Raw genomic sequence first — 19,146 nt, 5'->3', positions numbered from 1 at the left:
ATTCTTGAAACTCTAGTACCATCATCTTCCATTTATTAGCTTCACTGAGAAAACAGAAACACACTTATCAAGCAGCTAAAAACTGCAAAGTCTGTACTTCCACTAAATTCACCAAGAGATCAGTTTCCTTTGTTACAATTTCTTAAATAAACTTGCCATCCTCCAAACAATGTACCAGGACAATTTCTTAAAGTAAATCAATGTTTAAACAAAGAGAGTCACTTATATCTTCTCATTACATTTTGATGACAGGTCAGCAGCTTTACGTAATTCATTCTAAAGCTTTTAATACCTTGAGTGATAAAATTATGATTAAACAGGTTCACTTATCAATACATCTCTGCAATTATGAAGCTAAAAATCTTCAGCTGAAAATTACAGCTGTATTGGTGGGGGAAACAAGTTGCTGATAATCCATTCAGACTCCAGCAAATCAACGAATTCCAAATGTGACTACTATTCTGTTACTGGACAAACAAGATACAAAATCGCATGAAATTTTCTTTTTAAAAAGCAGGTCACAATGCAAATTTTCAAACTCTACTAAAATCTCATTCTCCCTAGTGTATAACTTTTTTACAAAAAGATTATCAAACTTGGTGATAATTCATAACAGCAACAAAATTTACTAATTATAAAGACATCAACAATTTGTACATTACCTAATGCTGCTCATGCTTCCAGTTTCTGATCCAAGTTTACATCTCTCCAGCTGGCTTGCAACAATCTGACGTTCAGCCTCAAGTTCTCGAGTCAGTCTCTCAAACTGCAGTTCCTGAAAAAAGAAAGTTAAACCATTTGCTTTGACTTCTCTTGAGATTAAGAAGGAATTTCCAAATACATTTAGTAAGTCAGGCCTACAGAGTTCATGCAGATCTCTCAGTAGCATACAGATCTTAGCAAGCTGACCTAAGTATGATCACAAATAAGTACAATTTGTGTTACTGAAAAAAAGACGCAAAGTTCTGTGGATGATCCTGTGGTGACAGAAGTTTCTGCACTTAAAAATTGATAACCATCACAGTATACACCAGTGAAATTAACTAAATTGTAGGTGTGTTGATATGGCCTGAGCACAGCTTAATTTCTGCATTTAATGATGTGCAGTAGGAAAACTCAAGTAGTTTTGGACAAAAGCTGTGCTAACATTCCTACCACTAATTTAATGTATTTTCTTTTATTCTGTCAAGGAAACCAAATCCCTCCTACCAGATAAGATTTATCCACAGAGCTTATAAAGGTACTTATAGCGTGGTTTTGGTTTTATACACAAAAGATTCTTTTTTTAAATTAAAAAAAAAAAAAAGTAAAATGAATATAAGTAAAATCTCCACCATTTCTTAAAGGGCCACATTCCCCACATATTGTAGCACTAGTTTTATCAAATTAAAATATTAAATACTTTTGGGGAGCTAATGGTTATTGCAAATTTGTGAAGTGTTGCTGCCCTTCCATTTTGGTCATAGTTACATTATGTCATTTTCACAGGTAAACAAAAACATCTCTCCTGCCCCTTTCTGATGAAGGCTGAAGGAGAATTATTTTGAGAGTCCATTTCTTAAATAATTCCCCTGCCCACACAAATTCACCCATTATCCCTTTCTCCCTCTTTTTTTTTCCAAAAGGACCTCCCTGTAATGCAGAGTATGGGAGGGAGTCCTTTGAATAACTCCTCAGAAAGGTCCTGCCTGGCAGAACAGCACTGGAAATTACTGGAGTCATGACTTATGTCCACCAAGGGCCATTGAGAACTTAGTATTTGAGAGAAAGGAAGAAATGGTAGAAGCAGAGTAGGACTCATAAGTGTTCATTCTATGTCCTACCCAAAACCTCTGACCAAGAAATCAAGGGTAAATGAAGGCATTAAACTTTTCACATCTCTGAAATGAGGCAAACCATAACTGAAATGTAAGACAGGAACTGGCTGGTGGTCATTCTGCTTAATCCAACTGGATCACTCCTCTTTGTTTCTCTTGCTACTGACATGGAATAACTTCTGTCCTGCACTATGAGTAAAGGGGGACATCCACATAGATTATACACAGCATGAAATAGCCAGTGAATACTTAACTGGCCACTATGTGACAAAGCCTGCTTAACTGTGAATTTATTATTCCAAACAAATCTATACAGAGTACAAGAATGCCACTGAAAGTCAGATTGATTTGAAGATCAAAACATCACTGCTCATTAAATGAAATGGTCAACAGTGCTATAGTAATCAATAGTTAATAGTATTCTCTTCACATTTTTGTAGCGTGCAGAACTATCTTTTTCACTGTTACCTGAAGATATGATTAATAAAAATCACCTGACAATAATCACCTCTTTCATATATGCCTCCTTCACAGAGAGCTTTTCTCTCACCTAGAAGAATCAATTGCCTGAAAAGCCGAAGAGACAGTTGATCGGGTTTCCAAGAGTTATTATTCAAATCCTGGTCTTGTTTGCATAAAATAAAACCCTTAACGCAGAAATACTACTAAATTGTTGAAGAATGAAAAATCAAAGTGATACAGTATTTGCCATGCCAGCATGCTTATATCAAAGCATGCAAGCCTGGAGAAGTTTTGATAGTATAAAATACCCAAGAAAATCAAACTGAGCATTATGTTTACTTTCAAAATAAAAGCAGAAGTTTTAACAGCTATCCTGTTCCACTGCATTTTTTAAGCTCCTTGATTCTATCACAACAATGCACATTTTGGTGCTTAGCATAGATTTTCATCCAGTCAGTTCACCTCTCACCATCCCAGGTGAGGCAGGTCAGACGTGTTCTTTGCCGTGGCTTAGCACGGGCACTTGGCTTACCTGCCTAGTAAGAAGGTGCATCTGTCCCCATAATGCTGCCAAGAGAATGTTAAGCACCAAGAACTCGGCAACAAATGCTCCTCACTCTCTGTTGTCCACCTGCCTTTTCCTAGACATCAAGTGCAGCTCATTGTGTTCTTTAAATCTAGTAGGGATGCAAACAGTGTTTCTCCAGCTTCTCCCTTTTGTCCATGCTATGCCAAGCCAACTAAATACAGAAATGCCCCAAACCTATTTTACTGAAATACTTCAAAAGTAAGTATTATTTTGCCTTTTTTTTTCCTTCAATGGTCTGGATTGTGTATCTTCTCATATCTTTTCTATGCTTTGTATTCCTTCAATTAATCACTCTGGTTGACAACTTTTCCAGAAACTTCTGCATTTCTTCAAATAATACCCTTTTGTCATGATAACTTTGTCCACAGAACATTTTTTTGCTCATGATTCTAGTCTCCAAAATATACTTGTCTACTCTTCACTTTGACATTTATTTTTCTTTCATACTTATTGCTTTCTGTTCTCTTCTGCCTTCCATCTTTCTTTCATTTCCTAGCACATTTCATGACTCATCCTCCACTAAATTTCTTTCAGTCCTATTACACTAAGAGCTACTCCAGCAAATGCCTTAAACTGATTGGTTTAAGGAATTTCTCTCATTCTCTCTCTCCCTGGTTCCTTATTGAGGAAACTCTGCTCTTCTCAAAATGTAGAAATTATTGTTTTCTGGTTTCACTGCCCACATTATTTAAGTCCTGCCCTGCAGAGATTACTAGAAAAGGGCAGTTGTATGTATGTTACTCCTCAAGCAGGAAGCAGAGATGTACTCAATTACTTAAGAAAGAAATAATCTTGGGTTTCTAATGCATGAAAATGGCTAGAAAACATGAATAGGAACATCATTACCAGCTTTTTAATTGCTACTATTTCTTGCTTAATCATGTTCTGTCAGGTGCCATCAGAAGTTAGAAATTAAAGGAAGGAGATAAAAGGTGGGGAGGTGGGATATGTGCAGAGTTAAACACTTACTACTTCAAGAATTATCCTCTACTTTAAATTTAATAAGCAACTGTGTTTGGTATTCCCTCATGCCATGAAAAGGTGCAGGTCCACAGGGTTGCCTTTGGACTGAGAAAAGGAAAGAAGAATTCAAATAAGATTTGTGAATCTGTTTTCCCTCCATACCAAGAAACCTGGGCAGAAAACAAATAAATAAGCTTCCTTTTCTTTGTTTGGGAAGCAGTGAGAGTGACTAATATTTGAATAAATCCATATGTTTTACATTTCAAGCAGCTGTCACAGTGTAAGAAGACAGAAACCAGAAATAGCATTTGCTTACATTTTATAAAAATAATCACTGAACCTGACTCCGTCATTTGTCTTATTTGTTATGTTTACAATCATTTTCACCAGTTCATGCCACATCGTGTTATCTTCACAACTTTCTATTATTTATCTGAATCAAGCTAATCAGAACAACAAAATTAAAAACAAATTCCTACTCACTGATTATGCAAATCTGTTGTCAAGACAATTGCAGAATGAAGAACAGCAGAAACTACAATGCAACATCAAAATTAATTTACTTAATAGCATGTCAAGGGCAGCCTCAACGACTGTGTTACAAAGGGCAATAATGCCAAAGCAAGTGCCCATGCAAAGGCACTACAAAGTGCAGTGACCAGCCTGGCAGTCCTTAGCACTTGGCACCAGGAGGGGGTGTGGGAGTGGGAAGCCACCAGAGATCAGAGATAATGACGAGAGTAATCCAGAGAAATCACTCAAGAGAGCAACTTGGAAAGGGAAGAACTTCATGATAACCTTATCAAATTGTTTTGAAGTTATACAAAGTATTTATCACCTAGAGCCTGAAGTAATTTATGTTTTAAAAATGGTATTTGGCCACTACCATGCTGGGGTTAGTTTTGTAAAAAATATTCATTATTCCATAGATGGCAATTCAATGCACTTTCTTTTTCAGCAGGAGTTTTGTATTTTATCTGTCCTCTGCAGCCACCAAAGCTTCAAGCAGTATATAAGACTTGAGCCAGGTCATAACATTTCACAGTGGTCCAGACACTGAACAAGCATGATGGAAATCTTCACAGCCTTCGGAAAAGTTAGGAACTCCTGAGCTCAGGGCACACCAAACCAGAGGATATTCTGGTTTTCTTTTTCGCTTTACATGTGCTGGGTCATCTGTATTGACCCATTTGAATGTTGGGAAGGGTAAAATAGGGCAAAAGAAATTGGCTTGTATTTGGAGTTGATCTCATTTTACTTTGTCTGTTACAACCTTAAACTAATCCTTCAATCGTTTCACACAGAGATATGTATCAATGCCAAGCAAAAGACACAGTAAAATCAGTAGTGACAGTAAAAAACAGCTGATTAAAAACAAACAAACAAACAATTAAAAAACAAAAAACAAAAACAACAAAAAAACCACCAAAAAAACTATCTAAATTTAGGCCCAAGAGGGTTGCAAAATTACTGGGTTCCTAAGAATCGTTAGGTCACGACATGAAAAGAGGAGAAGTGTTTGGCTTTTGATTGCAAATATGCTATAAAAAACCTAATTGGGGCAAATGGTGATCATTTGAATCTTCAAATACAGACAAATAACAGCACTGATAATCCAGGTTGGGAATCCTGGGTGAGATGAATACGGGAAGTCTGATTACAGCTACACAAACAAATAAATCGTCTCTGGGATTGAAGTCTTCCAAAGGAGGATCTTAGAAACCGCAGAAGTTCAAAAAAAGTACACAGGCTGTAGAAGTGTACAACGTTGGCTCTATCTTTTTGTAATCTGTTAAACAAGAAAAACCATACCTCAATTAATGCCACAAGTAGTATATGTATATTCCTAGGCACATCCTATGGCATCATGCACAATGCCACATACTCCACATCTGTACGCTCCAAATGAACGCCACTACTCAGAGTGATGTTGGTAACAAACTGTTCTTAACCTATGGTACCAAACACACATGAATAGCAAAAACTGGAGCACATGCTTCCTAAGGAAAACAGCAAAACCTAGGAAAGTTTAGCTTGGCAGAAACCTAGGGACAGATAGCATCAGACACAAACCAGACCTGACAGCCCATCCTGTAAGTAGAAGGAAAACAGAGTGTCTTCATGCTTTCAAACAGTACAAAAACCACCACTACCAATACCCCCAAACATCTGACACTAAATGCTCTTCAAAAGCTTCGAAACTGGACTTTAGAATCAATATTACCAATCAATAGCTTCCACATTCTCTACACTCTATTGTTGGACTGTGTTTTCACTTGTTCTGTTCTTATCCTTTTTCACTGGACTTATACTGAATAACATGGGGGTGATGGAAAAAGCTCACAGAAAGGTAATCAGACAAGCAGAGAGGCGGCAGATTCAAAAACTCAGTGGTGGGTACATACGTTCTTGAAGAATCTTAATGGAGAAGTGACTGCACCTATAAGTACAAGTTTCCAGGTAACCAACCTGAAGGAAGCAATTCATACACTGGAGGGCAGGACTACCACTCAGATGAACTTTGACAAGCTGGAAGGCCAACAACAGTGCCATGAAGTTCATGAAAGAGAAACAAATGGTCCTGCATAAAGGATGGAATCCCATGTAACAGTACAGCATCTCCTCAGAAAGGATCTGGGGGCGTGGTGGACACAAAGTTGTGATCAGCAGTGCATTGCTGTGGTGACAATGGCCAAACACTCATTTCACTGCACTAACAAGAGAGCTACTAGTAGAACAAGGAAACTATTGAAGTGATTATTCCCTCTTATTCAGTAGTCCTTAAGCTTATATCAAGTAGAGTGGTTGATTTTGGGCCACCAGGACAAGACATGACAAGATTTTTGAAGCAAGACCACCAGAGGGCCACAAAAATGGTTGGTCAGAAGATTAAAGCACATATTATACAAGCAGAAGGTGAAGGAATTTGGTTTGTTTAGCATGGAGAAGAGATGGTCTAGGGAGGATGTATTTCACAGAATCACTAAGGTTGGAAAAGACCTCCAAGATTAGAAGTCCAACCTTTGACCAAGCACCACCATGTCAACTAGACCACAGCACTAAGTGACACATTCAGTCATTTCTTGAACACTTCCAGGGATGACTCTCTTCCAATGCTTAACAACCCTGTCAGTGAAAAAATTCTTCCTGGTGCCCACCTGAACCTCCCCTGGCACACTTTGAGACTGTTGTGCCCTTGTCCTCTCACTGGCTGCCTGGAAGAAGGGATTGATCCGCACCTTGCTATACCCCCATCAGGCAGTTGTAGAGAGCAACAAGGTCACCCCGAGCCTCCTTTTCTCCAGGCTAAACAGCCCCAGCTCCCTCAGCTGCTCCTTATATAACTGACCCTCCAGACCCTTCACTCTGTCGACCTCCTTCAGACACGCTACAGCCCCTTGATGTCATTCTTGCAGGCAGTGGCCCAGAACCAAACACAGGATTTGAGGTGTGACCTCACCAGTGCCGAGTACAGAGGGACAATCACTGCCCTGGTCCTGCTGGCCACACTATTGCTGATACAGGCCAGGATGCCATTGGCCTTCTTGGCCACCTAGGCACAGCTGGCTCATGTTCAGTTGCTGTTGACCAGTACTCCCAGGTCGTTTTCTGCTGAGCAGCTTTCCAGCCACTCTGCCCCCAGCCTGTACAGCATGGCTGTTGCAGACTTTTACTTCTTTAAGGGGATTATAGTAAACACATCACCAGGCTCTTGCCAGACACATGCAGCAACCAGACACAGGCAACAGTGACAAGTTGCAACAAAGTAAATTCCAACTGAACAAAAGGTAAAAGAACAAACACAAACAACAAAAACAGTAACGAAATAAAAAAAAAAGAAAACAACTCCAAAATCAAACAACACATCGAGGGTAGTGAAACACTGGAACAGGTTGTACACACAGAATCTCCATTCTTGAAGATTTTAAAAGTCATCTTCACATCTGATCTAACACTGAAGCTAGACCTGCTTGGAGTAGACCTCCAGAGGTTTCTTTTAACCTATTTTTACCATGATCCTAGAACTGATGAGTTCTGAATATTTTTTCAAGTCTTTATACCATTGCTATTGATTAGATCAGAGGCTATCAAACTCTCTGATCATGATGATTACATAAAGACATGTTTCACTTTATGTAAATGCTTGTATTTTATCAGCCTGAATTTCTCTAGTTTATTCCTTTACCTGATCTGACTGATTTAGCAATCCCACGCTTCTTTACAAGAGATTAGCATGGCATCTAGGCTATTATGCATATGGATTATTTACGGGATAAAGAACTAGTTTGGCTGATTACAGTGTTTAAAAATATTCCTTCATTTTCATGTAAAATTACTTCAAAGAAGTCCCTTTTATGCCTTTAACAACTTTTATAGGAATAAGACCCTATTTTATTTTCTTTGTTTAGGATCCTGATACCAATATGGTGACAATTGCATTCCACTGCATGTTTTAGCTCTCCAGGCATACTGCCCTGTTCCTCTGTGAGTTACAGGCAATCCTTGCTCTCTGAAGGCACCCTGCCCAGATGCCTGGACTTCTGTTCCAGGAGAAACTGCATTATTTCTTTTCCAGCATAATCACCAAAGTTTTTAAAATTTTCTCCATTTTTCTATTACAAATGGCCTGGTCCTTTTTTATATTGATTTTTCTTCTCTGTTTGTGTTCAGCTTCAGTCTTTAAGCTAACTCTTTTCTTCTTCTCACTGGTTTTTGCATTCCTTGCCAACACTCCCAATGGTTTATCACCCACCATGACTACTGTGCTATTCCACTTCCTCCCATGCAAATGACTTCTGTCCATAAAACAATAAACTGTAAGTAAAAACCCTGGAGCGTTAGGGCAGGATTAGAACTACTACGAGCTTTCTAATGTCATAGTTTTGCTTTGCCACCCTCTGCAGCAGCATAAGGAAGATGTAAGATTAAACTGACTTTCTACCTTACTAACTTTGACCTGCTTCAGGGCTTACTGTTATTATTTGTAAAGCTCAATGTGACAGCAAAACAAATCCTCAGAGAAGGTAGGTCTTCTCCAAGGACAGCAAGAGAAGTAGAGCTGAAGTTTAGTAACAGACCCTGACTCTTCAGTCTTACAAGCTTAGGCCAGTGTAATTCTAATTTACTTCTCAGCTATCCAAGCACAAAGATTTACTATGTCTAGAATGGAAAAGGGTAATTCCATTCACAGTAGCAGCTCTTGAGGCCTGACTTCACATTTTCAGCATATCTAATATATCAGACAGAACCATGGACTGATGTTTTTTACCTTGATTTCCCAGTGCTTATCTGCAGAGTAATTTTGCTGTGGAAAGAGCAACATAATCTTGCTGCAGATGGAAGATGCCTAATTATACATATATTTGTATGGTTTAAAGGCATGCAAAAAGTAAGGAAATTTTAACAACATGGTCTCAAAACGTGAAACTTCTAAAAATGTCCTAGACATTGAAGCACTAAGAAAGCCTTTTCTGGTTCTGACAACATCCTCAGCTTCTAGTCTCCCTTTCTTATCTGATTAGATCCGGCTCTGTTGGGCAACGTGCCAAGATGCCAGCAATAGCTGCAGAGGTGTCAGTGCAGCGACACACACCACTTCTTGGGCAGTCTATCTACATGCTTAGAGATCTGAACTCTTCTCCAGCATTTTATTCATAGAGTTCTCTGGTTCCCCATCTATATGCCTCTGAACTAGTTCTCTCTCCCAGAGTTGTGAGAACACACATCATCCTAGGCACTAGGAACAGATGGAGAACCAGCATGATAAATCATTAGCTTTACACTTGTCCAAAATGGTCTAAAAGAGCAGACATCTATTCCCTTTCTTTTCTCCTACTTGCATTGGAAAAACTATTCTGGTGAACAATTTTCTCTTTTGATTTTCCTTGCCTTGTAAGAGAGACTTGTTTCTCAATCCACACGTAGACCATCAGTGCAGCATATCCAAGAAAAGACTCCATCATTTTGCAATTATTCTGGAATTTCTGAATTAATTACGATACTAGATCTGAATATTGCCATGAGTAGTTATTAAAAGGCTGGTCCTTAGCAAGTTACTAAGGGATTCAAAAGTTATCTAACAAAGCAAGATGGGCTTTTCTTTTAAGACAACTTAGCACATGCAAATGAATACCTATAGGATTTTTTTTTCTTGTCATGAAACTAACAAGACAGAAGCTTGATTTTCTGCACACTTGAGACACACAGTTTGCTACACTAACTGAATGTGGACAGACTTTAAAATAAATAGGAATTACATCAACATTGCAAATTCAGCTTAAATACAGGGATGTTCATAAACAAAAATTCTAGTATTCTAGCAGACAGTACACTGATTAGTCAAATAATTCACTTATTTCTGCTACTATTAAGTATTAAAGAAAAAAAAAAACCCAGCATGGGATAAAAAAAATTTGAACTCAAGGACTGCAAACCGTTGAGATCTGCACATTTTCTCTCACAGATGATTCTGTGGCAGCAGCAGTTAACTTTAATAGCTTTTGAATATTTCCTCTTTTATTACATCTTTTATTACAAAGAAGAGAACTAGTAAAATAATTAGGCAATTCATTCCTTTTCTGGCTACCCTACAGAAATACCACAGTTTCAGGAAATTCCCAACAGATTCATATTGTTCCTTACGAAAGAGAAAAGCAATTAGTAATGAAAATGTTAGTTTTAAGGAGTATCATTACGATCTTATTCTTCTAATTTCTGGTATGAATAGCTCATCTTTTGAATGAAGTAAAGGTTTTCATAATGAAATTATAGTCTAAAAATCACCTGTTTGAAAACAAATAGGTAAGGAACATGTATTTCAGGATAACATTGTAGTATGGGCAAGTATAGGTAGGGAAAGAGTATAGAACCAGTAAAACAAACAATCTCACTGGTAAAAATACCATTAATGGGTTGACATATGGGTTAATGCACTATGGAGTTGCCAGAGGTGTATTTTGAAAGATGGGTACAAAATGCAATAGTTCTGGGAGTCTTCAATTACACCAATACTTGATACCAAAAAAAAAAGGTAAGAGATCGACATGGCACATAAGCTGAATTTTGGATAGTATCATACACAGATGCTTGGGTTGCCCACAGGAAAAGATTAAATTCTTGACTTGGTCAAGACAGATAGTTTCACATCTTGCAGTTGAGAAGCCACTTTTAGTGATCATTCTGTCCTTAAATCCAAGATCACCACAGAAAGCAAAATATCTGCCAGTTAGGAGCCACATTAAAAGAGAAAATATGTAAAAAAAATATCAATAAGTTTGTTTAAAGCCAAAAGTAAACTATTCATAGACAGTAGGGAAACTAACTGTTGGAAGTGTATGATGAATGCCCAGAGTCAAGGCAGTGTATCAAGAAAAGTTTGACACAAAAAAGGAGGGAAAAGGAAGCTGCTACTAATAAAAAACACATTTTCTGAAAGTTGAAATAATCTTCAAGTGAAGAAAATATAGAAGCATAAATGCTGACAGGTTAAACATAAGAAGACAAGACAGCACAATATGATTTAAGGGACAAATAGCCCAAGGCATTGAAGCAACCAACAAATATTTCTCCAAATGCATCAGGAGCAAGAATCTGCCTGGAGAGTCTGTAAAACCACTGGGTGGATCAGGATATAAAAGGGTTTGTTGGAAAGAAACCAAATGAATCCCTCATGAAATTCTTTACTATTTCATGGGAAATTCTCACGCTAAGAAATCACTGGGGGAGTCTTATCAGAGGATCTGCCTGAAACTGAAGTGATTAGGTCGTGAAACAAACTGACAAAACAACCTGTAGCAAATTGAAGATCAGATGGTGTTTTTCTCGATAGTTCTGACAAACTAAGAAATACACAGCTTAAAACAGATGTAGTACCTGAAAACTGTAAGACATTGAATGCAATTCCAGTTTCAGGGAGATTGAGAAGACTACAGAGGAGCAAGCCAGATAGTCGTATCAGGCAAATTATCACAGCCTGTAACATAGAATGGAATTTGTGGCCTCTAACATAAACATGAACAAGTTGTCTAGAAGGTTTCCTCATGGATAAATTCTTTCTTAAATAGGAAGTCAAATTGAGAAATGAATGGTAAATTCTCCCAGCTGAAGGTGTCCGCCAGTGAAATTCTGGTTCCATGTTCCACACTGTTTGATACATATAAAAGGACTTGAAACAAAGAACGAGCAACAGGGTAACAAATTCAGGCAGCAATGAAGTTATGCAGGACAGTAGGGCTGAAGGGCAACGCACTTGACCCTTCCATACTATCAGTGGTTTGCCATTTGCTTTGTTGTTGCTTCTTGACACAGAGTTTTGGGGCCTGACATTACCTAGAAGAGAGGCCGAGTGCCTCAGCCATTCCTGTGCCATTTTTTATGAACTTGCTGGTCCTAATCAGCAGCAGAGCTTATCTTTCTTGTACTTCTACTTGCTAACATGCAGAAACTCTTATGTTATTATCTCTTGCTACTTTGAGTTCTAGCTGAGCCTTTGCCTTCCTAATTGAATCTCTGCACACTGAAGCAGTACCTCTATATTCCGCTTTGGAAGTTTGTCCCCTTTTGCACTGCTCTACTGCTCCTTTTCTCATTTGGGCTCTCTTAGTAGCTTGGTGCCTTTCCAAGTGATTTCTTTTTATGTCTGCTCCTTTTCCTGCTTAGGGGGATAGGCTGCTCTTTTGTACTTCAAGAAGCAGCTGCACTGGGAAATCTCCCAACATTCCTGAGCTTCTTTGCCCTCCAAGACAGGTTCCCATCGGATCTTTCCTAGAAGTTCCCTGACTGAGTTGAAATCTGCTTTTCTCAAGTTCAGGTCTTTATTTGATCACTTGTGTTCCTCAAGCCCTTGACCTCTATGCTCTCACAGTCTCTGCAGCTGCTGTTGATGTTTTATCTTCCAACAGGTCTTTATTAGTAAACATTCAGTCCAGGAGTGCACTATTCCTAGTTGGCCCATCCATGACCACATGAAGAAGCTGTCCTCAACGCACCCAGGAAATGTCCCAGATTGTTATGCACCACTGCGCTGTTTTCCCAGTACCAGAATGGTTGAATTCCCTTTTGAGGACCAAAGCCTGAGGCCTCTTGGAAATGAAGGCTTGATGTACCTCTTCTTCCTCATCCAGGTCCATAGCAGACACCATAGGATTTCTCTCAGTAGCTCTGATTTTGACCTAGAAGCACTCGACTGACTTGAAAACAAATGAAAGATGATGATTCTTTACATAATAGGCATGCTTTTGATGGTTACTAAGTACACCATAACTTCACTGGGTCATGGAGACCAGAAAACAGGTGGCTTTTGAGTATTAGAAGACAGTATCACATATTATGGCCCTGTTCTTACTCTTTTCTCAGCATATAACTTGAGGTCATCAGTGAAGACAGTTCATCCAACCAACAATGGCTGTTCTTACCAGTGAAACACACATTTATTGCCACCAAACAGATACCAGAAAACATAGCGTGTCTACAGAAAAATAAATTTTCATCCATAAAACATCCAGATTGGGAATCCAGGCTATTCTTTCAACACAACACTACATAGATTTTGCTATTGGGTTCTCAAACATTCAAACAGAAGGATTCCAGACTTGTACTACTCATTGTAGTAGTGCAGTAGTAGTTCAATGAATAGAACAGAATAATTAAATATGTGGACTGGATGTGTGGTTATGCCTCTGGGAGATCAAACACACAAGCAACACTTGCTGCACTCCAGAATTACCATGCCTTACTAAGACAATTGTGCTGTTTCCACAATTACAGCACAGATTTCAGTTCAAAGACTACTCAGTTGCCATCAAGAGATGTTGAGGAAACTGTCAGTAGACTAAAGCGGAGAGAAGCATTTCTACAGGGATGTTCCTTACAGAAGGAATATCAAAATTAGTGCTATGATACAATTACAAAACAAGAGCCATAGGAATCATTGTTACTTTCATTGATTCAGCGGAAAGAAAAAAGAGGGAAGAGAGAGTGAGTAGAAATAGTGAATGAATCAATCTGCTGCATTACTTCAACCAGAATATTTCATTGACAGTATTGTGAAAGTAATCTGAAATTCAAGTCTTTATTACAGCAAAACACAGCCATCAAAACCACATCTATCCCTGTGGAACTGGGTTCCTGCTAGGAACCTTCTAGCAGTGTTGGTAACAGGTCCAAGACCTGTCTCATACAATGCATATTACTAAAGCCCCCGATCCCAAATGCAGAACAAGCAGGGAGGAGTAGCAGCTCCCTTTTCAGGAGAAGAAAAAGATTCATGATGTCACAGTATTGAAAAGGAAAGGCAAAGTAAGTGAAAACAAGCCATGCCTGCAGAATTTTAAACTCAGTGTTTCAAGTAAATTTAATGGCAGAGGGGGAATTCAAATTAATTTCCAGACATGGTTTCTGAGTTGTGGTTTAGAGCCATACTGTTCTTCCCCCTGCCCCCCATCTTAAAGCTGACATCTCTTCCCCCAGTGGGAACTTGGACTGGGTAAAATGAGGGATCTCTCCTTCCCACACCTGGCAGCAGCTGAACAACACACATATTTCCTCTTCTGTGACTCCAGGCACTGTTTCCATGGCAGCAACAGGAAAGTCATTCCAAACTGGTCAGGGAGGGAGGGAATGAGAATCACCCCTCTCACCTCCCTGGACAAGGCATTCTGAGAAACCAGGGACAAGAGTGAAGATGACTGCACAGCCTGGGAGGGACTGAGGGCCCTGGCAGCACCATGCAGCCTGAAAACCTCTCTTCATGTCTGGTGAGAGTTGCTGTGGTTCAAGCCCATGGGATGGCGTGGATGGAGTGCCCAGTTTTGCTGGTAAGTGGGAGCAGATCTGCGATGGCCAGAGAGCATTTGTCTCTCCTGTCCTCCAAGAGCCCACTGACTGTACAGCAGATGGATTTCTGGCCTTTCTATGGATGAGGGGAAGTAGAGATAAGTAACTGCCATGAACTGAAGCAGCACAAAGAGACTTTGTTTTTACTTCACAGATCAAAATACCAAACTCATGGTACCAAAGTTTTAGCTGGATTTTTCAGCATGTCAGTACTGTGCATGTGTTGGGATTATTTGTCAAAGCCATATGATTTGCACAGCCAAATGTCTCAAAGATGGAAATGAGATGTGACGTGACACTTCTGAATGATCCTTGCTAGCCTGAAATAATGAGAATCTGGAATTGCAATCTCTGCTTGCACAACATAACTAAGATGCAAGATTACTCTGTCTGTTTCCAACCCCCAACATGCTCACAAACCAGGATGTAATGCATCAGCACTAGACATACGCCCTAACCATGCATGGCAGGCAGCTTTACAGGATCACAGAAGGGTGGAGATGGGCAGGGGCCTCTGGAGGTCATCCTGTTCAACTCACAGAGGGCGACCCTGAGCAAGTTGTCCAGAACCATGCCAGGTAGCTTTTGAATATCTCTAAGGGAGAAGACCCTACAACCTCTCTGGGCAACCTGTTCCAGTGTTCAGGCACTCTCCCAGTAACAGTGTGCCCTCCCGGTGTTCATACAGCACCTTCCATATTCCAGTTTGAGTCCATTGCCTCTGGTCCTGTCCTTGGGCACCACTGAAGAGAATCTGACTCCCTCTTCTTTGCACCCTCTGTTCAGGTGTTTGTACATATTGATGACTTCTCCCCCCAAGCCTTCCTTATCCCAGGCTGAACAGTCTCAGCTCTCAGCCTTTCCTCAAAGGACAGATGTTCCAGTCCCTTCATCATCTTGGTGGCTCTTCAGCGGGCGTCCTCCAATATGTCCATATCTGTCTGGAACTAAGAAGCCCAGAACTGGAGCCAGTGCTTGAGGTGTGGCCCTACCAGTGCTGAGCAGGGGAGAAAGATCACCTACCTTGACCTGCTGGCAACACTTCTCCTCCTCCTAAGGCAGCCAAGAACACTGGCTGTCTTCTTTGCCACAAGGGCACATTTCTGGCTCCTCTTCAACTTGGTGTCCACTAGGATGCCTCAGGGCCTTTTCGGCAAAGCTGCTTGTCAGCTGGGTTGACCCCAGCATGTACTGGTGCATGAACTTACTGGGCATAGCCCTATCTGAAACTAACCTTATCAAGGTTACTGAGGCAAACACGTCATCCCAGAAGCAGAAAAATTTGACCAGACAGTTGTCAGGAACACTGTACTAGGCAACTTTTTTGGTGCCATCAAAATGACTCTCCCTCTAAGAACACTTCTGCAGTAAAAGGGAGATTTTCTAGAATTTTTCTCCATCTGACCAGTGTGAGAGGTGTAACATCTTCCTAGTGTGCCTGAGGGCTAGGAATGGATAGGATGTCCAATTATACCAATAGGAGAGAATATTGTTTTATTTTCTGAATTGATCGTAGATGGCCCAGCTTGTTTTACCTGACAAAGTTCATTCCTCTCAGTTCACAGATGCTCCAATTTAAATAGCCTGTGCCATACAAAACACTAACTTTCCCTACTCTGAGAGCTTCACTGGATATACTCCTGAGAAGCCTCTTTGCTGAGTAAGTCTGGCTCCTTGGATTCAGACCCTTTCGAGGAGAGTCTCATCAGACTGGAATACACAAGTACCAGAAACATTTGCAATGCTAAACTGCAAGAATACAAGAAAAGCTACTTAACTTTCTGGACCTGTTCTGTTGTCTATTCCTTGTGTATTTTACATTATCCAATCATGTGACAAGTAAAATGTGGTATCAAACTGATTTAGCAAGAGCTGAAAATTTATAGAGCAAGATTCTCACTGGCTTAAAAAAGGAAGGGTACATATTTAGTGTACCGAAGTCAGGATTTTTAAGCCAAATTTCACCACTACTGAAGCTTTCTTATTATTGTGTTACTTTCCCATTCCTAAAGCTTGATTTCTATTTAGTACAGACTGGTTTTTCTTATTACATGGCTGGCAAAGTGTGTATCCTTTCCAAAAGCAAAGTCACTGAAATTAGAATGAAAGAAATAATTTAATGGGATGCACTCTACTTCATTTCCTCAAACAAGAGACTGCATTGACCAGGAAAGACATTTCTCTGGCTCATATCCAATGCAGAGAAAAGCCAGAAAGAGAGAAACAGAGAGAGAGAAATACAGCATACCCTCCCTTGAATACATTCATGAAAAGTGGGCAGAAACCTTGCGACAATATTTGGGATGTCTTTGACAGCATCATCGGAATATAAAGTGTCTCTAACCACTTTTCATGTCTTTTTTTGGAAGAGCAAACTCCTCCAACAGTGTAATACCACTTAAAGAGGAGGAATTTGAAAATTAAACCCTTATAAATCAGTTTCCTTCTCTTTAAGCGCTTCACAAACACTGCAAACAGTTTCTACCTTTTTTTCTTCCAGCTCACTTTTCATACAGGAGAAGGGCAGGGAGCCCTTTCAGACTCAGTACTCACATAAGGTACAGCCTCTATGGACAATCCTAACTGCTTTATGAAGTTTGGCAACTTGCTGATTGCTAGGACTGGACAGAGGGGAACATAACCTCCTGGAGGTAACCCAAAGTGGATAGGTTTGGGGTTTTTTAGGATTTTACTTTCCTTTCCTGAATTTACAGAACTCATCTCTCAATCCAGTGACACAGGTTTTGTACCTGCTAGCAAATTTTCTTCACACCACTGCTTTGGGCACGTTTGGTGCCATGCTGGACTATCACTTTCCTATGAAGACAGGATGACAGGTGCCTCCACAGCAACTGAGTACATATGGCTCTGGATACAGTACTTCATGTAAATAACTTGCAACTAAGTGATCCCTAAAAAAATACAGTTAGAATCCCACTAAAATGGAGACTACAAAATTATTTACAGCAAAACAAGCTTAAGCTTGAGAAGCAGTCATGTGAGAAATAACACTGAAAATAATGGTTAGCATAAAAACTACGTGACCTTAATTACAATTTCAAATATTTCTAAATGAGAAAGCTTTGGATAACTCAGACAACTGTAACCACTAAAAAATGCTAACTTTTTAATGACAATGACTGTATGCAAATGATCTAATTACAAACACCAACACACAATGCCGTGTTGAAAAACAGGGAGAAACATTTTGAGCAGCTTAGGAAGAAGAAAAAATTACACTTTGAAAGTATTACTATGCACATGGAATAATGAGGCCTCATAATAAATGCTGCATCTTATTTACTAAAATTTTGCTGTTTGATTCAGATGTTAATTTCATGCTGCATTAAATGAATAAGAGATAAAGCCCCTTTTCTTTAAATGCTCACATCAGCTTCAAAATTATAGTTTGATACATTTTTGAATTAATCTTACAAAGCACTGAATTTAAATTTGCAAGCTGTGTTGATCTAGAATTTTAAGGAGTTCTAGTAGTGGGAATGAAAAGAGACAGGAGCAGATAATAGACACAGGATGCTCTACTCATGCCAACAGGATCTCCTGATTACAGAATAGCTGGATACACCACCACTTTTAATTATACATAAATGGATCTGAAGAACAATGACTCATAAGTTAATCATCTGTCTAAATATTTTTAGTAATTATTGATATATTTTAGTATTCCACAGATCAAGTTTAGTCAACATTTTATTTCAGTAATTTCAGGATTAACTATACTTCTGTCACACACAGCAGAAAACAAAAATCAAAAGTTATTCAGTCAGATAAACCTAGAGGCTTCTTTTTTTTTTTAAGGGTGACACTTCAAAAGTGTGCAATTTATCTTCTTCTGTCTGTGAAGGTCTGAAGTATCCAGTCTCACTGCAAGAATACCCTGCTGTATGTCAAAACAATAGAGCAATTCATCCCACTGTAGCCAAACCTAGCACTTCAATATGTTTGGAAAGAAAGAGTAGGGGGGAAAAAAAAAAGGTTGAAAAAAAGGTAAAAAATCCTGCAGCTAAGGCTGCAAAATATGGCTGCTGCAACAGGTGAACTGTTCTGCAAGATTAGCAGCCTGCCATAAAATCCTTCTTTGTAAGAGAGCAAACCACAACATGACAGTAGATAAACTCCATTACAGTGAATTTAAGTACATGTAACCATGTAGACAGAATAAGCCAAACATCTGCCCATGTTTTTTTCTATACTTTGTTGATGTTGCTATCATCTGGACACATTATCCACATGTCCCCTGAAACCATGTACTGCAATTTCCATCAAATGGTATTACACCTGCTGAAGAGGGCAGAACTGATCGACTACAGCTTCTCCTGCTGTTGAGCTCAGCCAACAAGCTGTTTCTGAATCCTGCTCATGTTTTGGTAAACTGAGCCAAATTGATTTTGTTTTTAAACTGATTTTTTTAAAAATTAGTTTTCAAACTAACTAAAAAAAACCCTGTTTTTCAAAGTTATA

The 19,146-nt window shown here is 39.3% G+C and overlaps 1 protein-coding gene across 1 annotated transcript in view; it reads right to left on the bottom strand.

The window, feature by feature from the left end:
* Positions 1–657: 657 nt before the first annotated feature.
* Positions 658–19,146, bottom strand: part of LOC116448010 (catenin delta-2-like) — a 255,663-nt gene continuing 237,174 nt past the window's right edge. The window contains exon 3 of the mRNA XM_032117915.1: positions 658–775. Coding sequence (XP_031973806.1) covers positions 659–775 — 117 coding nt within the window. The 3' untranslated portion in view covers position 658. The remainder of the gene's footprint in view (positions 776–19,146) is intronic.

The sequence above is a fragment of the Corvus moneduloides genome, chromosome 1 (assembly GCF_009650955.1).
Source record: "Corvus moneduloides isolate bCorMon1 chromosome 1, bCorMon1.pri, whole genome shotgun sequence".
NCBI lineage: Eukaryota > Metazoa > Chordata > Aves > Passeriformes > Corvidae > Corvus > Corvus moneduloides.
Note: the sequence above shows the minus strand (reverse complement) of the source record. Positions and strands in the feature narration are given on the sequence as shown.